Here is a 10000-nt window from a genome sequence, read left to right on the forward strand (position 1 = left end):
GGTATGCGGGCGGGGTGGGTGACGGCGGCTTTTCGGGTATGTGGGCGGGGTGGGTGACGGCGGCTTTTCGGGGTATGTGGGCGGGGTGGGTGACGGCGGCTTTTCGGGTATGTGGGCGGGGTGGGTGACGGCGGCTTTTTCGGGTATGCGGGCGGGGTGGGTGACGGCGGCTTTTCGGGTATGTGGGCGGGGTGGGTGACGGCGGCTTTTCGGGTATGTGGGCGGGGTGGGTGACGGCGGCTTTTCGGGTATGTGGGCGGGGTGGGTGACGGTGGCTTTTCGGGTATGTGGGCGGGGTGGGTGACGGCGGCTTTTCGGGTATGTGGGCGGGGTGGGTGACGGCGGCTTTTCGGGTATGTGGGCGGGGTGGGTGACGGTGGCTTTTCGGGTATGTGGGCGGGGTGGGTGACGGCGGCTTTTCGGGTATGTGGGCGGGGTGGGTGACGGCGGCTTTTCGGGTATGTGGGCGGGGTGGGTGACGGCGGCTTTTCGGGTATGTGGGCGGGGTGGGTGACGGTGGCTTTTCGGGTATGTGGGCGGGGTGGGTGACGGCGGCTTTTCGGGTATGTGGGCGGGGTGGGTGACGGCGGCTTTTCGGGTATGCGGGCGGGGTGGGTGACGGCGGCTTTTCGGGTATGCGGGCGGGGTGGGTGGCAAGAACTCCCGATCCATTGCGGAATCGGTGCTTTTCGTTCTTTTTATTTGGCCGGTCGTTCGTTTTCTTTCTTTCTTTCTTTCTTTCTCTCTTTCTCTTATTTTCTTTCTTTCTTTCTTTCTTTCTTTCTTTCTTTCTTTCTTTCTTTCTCTCTCTCTCTCTCGCGAAATTTTACGGTGAAAATAAAATTCCTCCCATATCTATCCATTACAGACCAAACCACAAAACTCCCCACAGAAAGGGACTGCTTCCCACGTAAAAGCAAAACGCCAGGACGAATAACAACAACAAGCAAACGAGTAAGTTTTCAAAAGTCGGCCGTGGCTTCGGCGACCTCCGCGCGCCGCTCTTGTACAATAACACTGCATGTATATAACACCGAGCCCGGCCTCACCTCGGGACGTGGTGTCCGAATCGCTTGAGCACTCGGTGGCTTCGCCTAGCGGAGGGAAGAACTGGTTCACGAGCTTCGACTCCTCGGGACTGAGCTCGCAGGCGGTCACCGTGTTCGGGTGCGCCGGCGAGACCGACAGCGAGGCCACGGCGGCCGACGGCGCCTGCGAGGAGTAGGACAAGCCCGAGGTGGCGGGCGCCTGCGTGGGCCCCAGGATCAAGGGGGCGTGCTGCGACGAAGGCACTTGCGGCGGCGGGGCGGGCGCCGTAGGGGGCAGGGGGTGGTCCGTGGCCCCGCCGTGGGCGTGCACGAAGCTCAGCTCCGAGGGCTTGGGCAGGATCATCCTCTTGGGCGCGACGCCCTGCGAGTACACGAGCGGGTACGTGTGGCCCTGGGCGGCGGCGGCGGCGACGGGGAAGTGCTGCGGCGGCCGCATGCGGGTGAGCGTGTTGGTGTAGAAGGGGCGCGTGGTGGGCCGCGTGTGGTCCAGGATGTCCTGGAACCGCTCCGGGTGGTGGTGCTGGATGTGCTTGCGCATGTTGGTGGTGTTGGTGTAGGCGCCCACGAAGGAGCACAGGCGGCAGATGTAGTGGCAGTTGTCGACCATCCCGAAGTAGCGCCAGACCCGCGACGTGCGCCGCGTCGAGCCCACCACGCCCACCACCTCGCTCACGCCCGTGCTCATGCCGAGGTTCAGGGTGTCCGTCGACAGGGGGCTGTTGTTGCTCACGCCCTCGTTGTTCATCGCGAGGGGACCGCCGCGCCCGCGCCGAGCCTCGCCAACCGGCGCTCACCGACGGGCAACCAAGAGTCCAGGGGCGGCCGCCGAGGCCTTCGACCCTCCGAGCGGGGAGGTCCTTCCGGGGGGGCGGGGCGCAGGGGGGCGAGGCGCAGGGGGGGTCGCGGTCAGCTGCGGTCGAGGCCTCGGGTCGCTGGGGATCTCGCTCCTGCAATCAGACGCTGCCTTGTCAAGCACATGGCACCGACACCGCTCGCGCTCGGTAATGGTAGATATGCCAGGGTATGCGCGGGGAAGGTTGTGTGTGTGTGGGGTACGTACATACCCCACACACACACAAGTGCGAGTGCGCGTGCGTATGTGAGCTTGAGTATGAGAGCGTGTATGTGAGAGTGTGTGTCTGTATGTATGCGTGTATATGTGTGTGTGTGTGTGTGTGTGTGTGTGTGTGTGTGTGTGTGTGTGTGTGTGTGTGTGTGTGTGTGTGTGTGTGTGTGTGTGTGTGTGTGTGTGTGTCTGTGTGTCTATCTATCTATCTACCTACCTACCTACCTACCTACCTACCTACCTATCTATCTATCTATCTATCTATCTATCTATCTATCTATCTACCTATGTGTATGTGTATGTGTATGTGTATGTGTGTGTATGTGTATGTGTATGTGTATGTGTATGTGTATATGTATATGTGCAAGCGTATGTGTGTGTGTATGTATGTATGTATGTATGTATGTATGTATGTATGTATGTATGTATGTATATATATATGTATGTATATATGTATATATGTATATATGTATATATATATATATATATATATATATATATATATATATATATATATATATATATATATGTATATGCATATGTATATGTATGTGTGTGTGTATGAGCGCTCGCGCGCGTGTGTAATGTGACGGTTACGAGTTCACCTGTTATCGCATCCCTAGATTTAAACATCTGTGTGTGTATGTGTATGCGCACATGTATATGTATGCGTACAGTATATGTAACTGTGTACGCATTGCGTGTTTGTACAGGCTACATATTTATGTTGAAAGTCTTTTAACTATGCAAGTAGCGATGCGTGTTCAGCTCCTCACGTTTGGCGACTGTCATGATTTTGTCACAATTGCAATGCACACGTTTCCAAGTTCCGCCATTCAGAAAAAAGGGAGTACAAACATAATCAAACATTCGCGGAAAATCATGAATGAAAACAACAACAACAACAATCCTTAACGAGTCATTTTTGTCACTGCCGTTCAACTTTTTTTTTTCCCTCTCTTTCTCTAACTCTCTCTCTTTCTCTCTCTTTCTCTCTCCACCGACAGGCACGTTAATAATTCGAAACGTAATGAAATCGCACAACTCTTCGCTCGCCCGTTCTTTTCAAAACTTTCCCGAGGCGTGTGTGGGTCGCCACGCCACGCGAGAGAGAGCACCGTATCGGCCCCGTGTGCGTCCCTCGTGCTCCTCTAGTACGCAGTAGTCCGGCGTGCTCGAGAGGCCCATCTTGGTAGGCTCTCCCGCCCCACGTCTCCCTTCCTACAAGAAACCATTGGGATCGAGCCCCCTCTCCGGCGCCCCGAGGCACACGCGCGCACACTACACGGGCTCACACTCCCGGACGCAACCACTAGCACACTTCTCGCGCAGAGTGCCTGCCAGGGGGGGAGGCGAAGGCGTGCAGCAGGCCTGGCAGAAGTGGCGGGGTCCTAGCGCTCCGCACAACTGTAGGAGAGCGAGTGAGGCTGGCCCACTGATACCCCAACCCTGATATCTGATATCGACCGATACCGAGCACGCTGCATCCGGACCTCTCCACCTGGCCCAGGATTCGCCTTCGCTAGATCGAACGCGGCCGCGCTATCGCAAAAGAGTTTTCCTCGGCGCTCGCTCCTCCGCAGGACCAGTTTGAAACGAAGGCGCGACTCGGCGTCTCACTTCTCTCCCAACCGCACTCCCGGCTCCGTAGCGCGACACTACAGCGGAGCGTAAAGAACGGGCCAAAGATGCCGATATCTATGACCCGCCGGCCGATGTAATTCCATGGGAAGTCTCGATGACAGTGGCAGTAGTCAAGTCCAAGAGGGAGCCACTCGCCGGCCTTGCCTAAGGCCGATAGTCTCATAACAAACACACAGGTAAAGCACCTTCCGAAATGTGGTTTATGGGGGTCTGAAGCAGGAGGCATCTCCTCTGTTGCTGGTGATGCTTTGTCTGATAGCGGAGATAGCGACGCAGATAAGGGCCGCGGGATTATGAGAGAGTCGAGTTGCGTCTCTCTCTGAAGTGACCAGACATTAACCGGCCGTAATCTCCATCCAAAACGCTACAACGCTTCCCGAACAGGCCCTGGGAGAGAGCAGTCACGCTCGTAATATCTTCCATTATCTCGACTTTTTATTTCCTCCGACAATAGACTTATTAGATAGGTCAGATAAGGAGGCAAGGTCAAAGTACCGAGAGCCGTGGATGCTCGAGTATCAAGATGAAGCACGCTACACTCGGACGGGGTACAGGTACTATCGGCGCGAGGGTACAGAGGATGAGGATGGGACTGATAAGTACAGGCTGCCGAAGCACTGGTGTAACCCGGACAAGTTTCCACGAACTGAGGGCGCTCTCGTGGACGCTCTGGGTCTCAAAAGGCAGCCGCACACTGCTTACCGCACTCACCATGTGAAAAGGTTTACAAATACACACGCACTTACGTACATACACGCACATGTACATACATACATATATATACACATTTGCATACAAGTAAATAACACACACACACACACACACACACACACACACACACACACACACACACACACACACATACACACACATACACACACATATATACATACATATATACATACATACATATATATATATTTATATATATATATATATATATATACATTGTAGAGAATATAACAAACGACCAAGGAAACACCTGTTAAGAAAAATCCGATCATTAACTTTCATAGTTACTGTTACCCACTCCTACGAGGCTGCAAGTGTTCCACGTAGAGTATATACATATTTCCGACATACAATAAACGACTGTTATATATAGAACATACACATTCTATACATACAGTAAACGGGTTATATATAGAACATACATATTCTATAATTACAGTAAACGGGTTATATATAAAACACAAATATTCTTCACATAAAATAAATGGGTTATATATAGAACATACATATTTTTTTCTTTGTTTTTAATCTTTGTTTTTTTTTCTCTTTTTTCGATCTCTCTGTTTTTCTTTTTTTGTTTTCCTGTCTATTCTATACATACAGTAAATGGGTTATATATAGAACACAAATATTCTACACATACAGCAAACGGGTTACACACACAACAAATACATTCCACACACACAATAAACGTAAAATAAACATCTTTTGACCAACTACTGAAACCCCATCCTCATTCCACCACCAAAATCTGCCACAAATGAATCCGCTTATGCTACGTCTTCGGATGTATTTCCAATTCAAAAAGAGTACTCAGGTTCTCGAAACACTTACACATCTGATAGGGAATGACGTAATACGATAAACCGGAGTGAAAGAGCAACGTAATGCCGGCTGTAGAAAGAGGTATGAATGGAAAGAAACATCCCCGCCATACGAGAGATGTATTTGACCGGTTTCGAACAGAGATATATTTCGAAACCTGTCGAATACATCCTTTGCACTGTAGAAATATTAATTCCCATAATACGAGAGATGTATTTGACCGATTTCGAACAAAGATATATTCCGAAACCGGTCAAATACATCCTTTGCAGTGAGATATTAATTCCCACGATGCGAGAGATGTATTTGACCGGTTTCGAATAGGGATATACTTCGAAACCGGTCAAATACATCATTTGCAGTGTGAAAATGAATATTCCCACAATACGAGAGATGTATTTGACCGGTTTCGAACAAAGATATACTTCGAAACCGGCCATATACATCCTTTGCAGTGAGATATTAATTCCCCCAATACGAGAGATGTATCTGACCGGTTTCGAAATATATCGCGCATCCCTGACAAAGATTTTATTCGAAACCGGCCAAATACATCCGTTGTAGTGTGGATATATTAATTATTTTATTCGGAACCGGCCAAATACATCCTTCGTAGTGTGGAGATATTAATTACCACAATACAAGAGATGTATCTGACCGGCCTCGAATAGAATCTTCGCCAGGTATACAACGATGTATTCGAAACCGAAAAAATACATCTTTTGTAGTGTGTAGATATTAATTCTAGTTCATCCCTTTTCCTACATCTGTCTACATGAATGCGGTTCAGAATACCGACTGAAGACAATACCAACGAGCCAAGATGATGATTGGTAGTAGGAGACAATACCAGAAATATATGATACTTGATTTTAAACAAATACCATGAAACGAGAGATGATGGTATCTCACAAAACAAACAAATAAATAAAGAACATAACAAAATACCTGGTACTTGGTACTAATACCAGATAAAATACCTGGTACTTGGTACTAACACCAGATAATAAATACCACGATCGCACAAAACAAACAAATAAATAAAGAACATAACGAAATACCTGGTACTTGGTACAAATACCAGATAATAGATACTACGAATCATAAAAAAATAATAATAATGGTAATACGCAATAGCATAAATAAATAGCACACGATATTAAGCTACTAAACACAACACGAAAAAAATAATACCAAGCAAATGAAAAATAAATAAACAAATAAAAACTAAAAGGAAAACAACGATACGTTTAATAAATAAACAGATAAATAAATAATAAACAGTATTGCATAAATAAATAATAAATAAATAAATAACAAATAGTACTGCATAAATAAATAATAAATAAATAAATAACAAATAGTATTACATAAATAAATAATAAATAAATAAATAAATAATAGTACTGCATAAATAAATAATAAATAAATAAATAATAAATAATATTGCATAAATAAATAATAAATAAATAAATAATAAATAGTACAGCATCCTCCTCAGCTGTCAGGATAAACATAGTCTTGTTCCCAGATTCAGTGTGATTGACGCAACAGGTGGAGCCACGGTACAGCTGATTAGTGCCACGTCTGGTATGGCAACGGTGCAGAGGTACGTCTGGTTAGTGCCACATTTGGTATGGCAACGGTGCAGCGGTACGTCTGATTGGTGCCACGTCTGGTATGGCAACGGTGCGGAGGTACAGCTGATTAGTGCCACGTTTGGTATGGCAACGGTGCAGAGGTACGTCTGATTAGTGCCACGTTTGGTATGGCAACGGTGCAGAGGTACGTCTGATTAGTGCCACGTTTGGTATGGCAACGGTGCAGAGGTACAGCTGATTAGTGCCACGTCTGGTATGGCAACGGTGCAGCGGTACGTCTGACTGCCAGGCTATATATGACAACGAGGCATTACACATGTCAACTCTCAAGCTAGGGTGATGTCAAGAATGACTTCAAGGTAGTGTCAGTAGCCCGATGTGGTGGTCAGAGGTGACCAAGATGTCAGGATGTGGTGACAGGGACCACGTGACCAGCGGGTGGGGCTCAAGCAAGGTCGATGGGAGCGCAGGGGGATGGCACGCCAGGAAAAACAACAGAAATAACAGAAAAAGAACATGAAAGGGTAAATAATAGAAGCAGAATGAACAGAAAACAGAAATAAAACAGAAAACAGAAATAAAACAACAGAAAACAAAGAAAATAACAGAAAACAGAAAGAAATAACAGAAAGGACACAGAATGGAAACTAACAAGAATAAAAGAAAACAACAGAAATAACAGAAAACAGAATTCAACAGAAACCAGTAAGAAAACAGAAGACAACAAAAAGAAATAAAAAACAGAAAACGGAATACAACGGAAAACAACAGATATAATTTTAAAAACGGGAAGGGAAAACACAGAACGTAAACATCAGCTTGAAACCCAATCACATGTGCATATGTTTACGAATGCACGCGCCTGTAAGTAATCAGGTTTTCATTCACTAGTTTTTTTTTCAACTTTTGTATATAATAGTAATAAATGGATAAGTAAATAAATAAACGTGTGCGTGTGTGTGTGTGTGTGTGTGTGTGTGTGTGTGTGTGTGTGTGTGTGTGTGTGTGTGTGTGTGTGTGTGTGTGTGTGTGTGTGTGTGTGTGTGTGTGTGTGTGTGTGTGTGTCTGTGTGTGTGTGTGTGTGTGTGTGTGTGTGTGTGTGTGAGAGAGAGAGGGAGACAGAAAGAGAGAGAGAGAGAGAGAGAGAGAGAGAGAGAGAGAGAGAGAGAGAGAGAGAGAGAGAGAGGGAGAGAGGAGAGAGAGAGAGAGGGAGAGAGGGAGAGAGGGAGAGAGGGAGAGAGGGAGGGAGGGAGAGAGGGGGGGAGGGGGGGAGAGAAAGAGAGAGAGAAGGAGAGAGAGGGAAAGAGAGGGAAAGAGAGGGAGAGAGAGGGAGAGAGAGAGAGACAGAGAGAAAGGAGTGAGAAAGAGAGAGAGAGAGAGAGAGAGAGAGAGAGAGAGAGAGAGAGAGAGAGAGAGAGAGAGAGAGAGAGAGAGAGAGAGAGAGAGAATGTGTACGTGCCAGTGAGTGAGAGTGAGAGCTTGAGAGTGCGCAATCAAAGAACACAGAATTAAAAACTTGTAAAACAAACAACATCACTTCAAAAGCGGAGTGCCAGAGTGCCAGATGACATGCCACGAATAATTTTGAATAGCATCGTCGTTATCTGGCACTGACACCCCCCACCCCACCCCACCCCACCCCCACCCCCTTAGGAACTGCCCTGCGGAGGGGCTGTGAAATCTTGAAGCTTGGGAATATTGGGATTTTCTTTCTTTTAAATAGCCTGGAATGCTATTTTGGGAGGGAGGGAAGGAGGGAGGAGGGAGGGAGGGAGGGAGGGAGGGGAGGGAGGGAGAGAGAAAGAGAGAGAGAGAGAGAGAGAGAGAGAGAGAGAGACAGACAGACAGAGAGACAGAGATACAGAGAGACAAACAGACAGAGACAGAGAGACAAACAGACAGAGACAGAGAGACAAACAGACAGAGACAGAGATATAAAACGAGACAAGAAAATCTCTTTTCAACCCCCCAAAATTTAACCTGACTTTCCATCCAACCCAAATCAACAGAAAAGCAAAAGCAAAATAAATAAATAAATAAAATAAAATAAAAAATAAAATAAATACAAATTTAAAAAAAATAAAAATAAAAAATAAAATAAAAAATCAATCAAAACTCCCATTCGTATTATCAAAGCAAACCCGTTACGGCGCACCACTAATACCATCTCAAACAAATCTCGAGGAAGGAAAAGGAACACCATTCCCTCGCTTAGAAAGAAAAGGAAAAGGAAAAAAACACAAGAACGATAAGACGAGACAAAACGCCCGACCGATAACGATATCGAGACAGAAAAAAAAAAAAAAAAAAAAAAAAAAAAACGAAAGATAAATCAACTGGGGAAAATATCAATAATCCCGTATCAATAAAATTCGTAAGAACCAACAAAAACCTCGAAAAGACCAATACACCTTATCTCCCTCGCGATAACGGACACAATACCCCCGGCCCGTTCAAAACCTCCTGATTTCTCCGCGATAACAAAAGATCCTTATCGGACGCCGCTAAAGTGCCTCCGATAAACCCTTTCGTCAAAAGGTAAAAAAGGAGGCGGCTGGGCCAAAGGAAGCCCATGCCGACGCCACGAGGTTTCCAACAACCCCTTCCCCGCCTTCGCCTTCGCCTTCGCCTTCGCCTTCGTCTTCGTCTTCGTCTTCGTTCCCGTCCCCGACCCCGTCCCCTTCCATCTCCCCGTCTTCGTCTTCGTCTTCGTCTTCGTCCCCGTCTTCGTCCCCTTCGTCCCCGTCTTCGTCTTCGTCCCGTCTTCGCCTTCGTTCCCGTCCCCGACCCCGTCCCCTTCCATCTCCCCGTCTTCGTCTTCGCCTTCGCCTTCGCCTTCGTCTTCGTCTTCGTCCCCGACCCCGTCCCCTTCCATCTCCCCGTCTTCGTCTTCGTCTTCGTCCCCGACCCCGTCCCCTTCCATCTCCCCGTCTTCATCTTCGTCTTCGTCTTCGTCCCCGTCTTCGTCTTCGTCTTCGTCCCCGTCTTCGTCTTCACCTTCGTCTTCGTTCCCGTCCCCGACCCCGTCCCCTTCCATCTCCCCGTCTTCGTCTTCGTCTTCGTCCCCGTCTTGGTCTTGGTCT

The 10000-nt window shown here is 47.6% G+C and overlaps 1 protein-coding gene across 7 annotated transcripts in view; it reads right to left on the reverse strand.

Annotated features, from left to right (window-relative positions):
- Positions 1–10000, reverse strand: part of LOC113823756 (zinc finger and BTB domain-containing protein 14) — a 49310-nt gene that overhangs the window by 9059 nt on the left and 30251 nt on the right. The window contains exons 1-2 of one of the 7 annotated variants that reach the window (XM_070117358.1): positions 3945–4085; positions 1050–1996 (exon numbers count right to left, since the gene is read on the reverse strand). The exons of 1 other annotated variant lie outside the window; for it this stretch is intronic. In XM_070117358.1, coding sequence (XP_069973459.1) covers positions 1050–1794 — 745 coding nt within the window. In that variant the 5' untranslated portion in view covers positions 1795–1996; positions 3945–4085. Of the gene's footprint in view, positions 1–1049; positions 2137–3410; positions 3527–3588; positions 3660–3735; positions 3862–3944; positions 4086–10000 lie in introns of those variants that run through there. 5 more of the 7 variants (XM_070117356.1, XM_070117360.1, XM_070117357.1 and 2 more) reach the window with 5 other exon arrangements.

This window comes from Penaeus vannamei, chromosome 40 (genome assembly GCF_042767895.1).
Source record: "Penaeus vannamei isolate JL-2024 chromosome 40, ASM4276789v1, whole genome shotgun sequence".
NCBI lineage: Eukaryota > Metazoa > Arthropoda > Malacostraca > Decapoda > Penaeidae > Penaeus > Penaeus vannamei.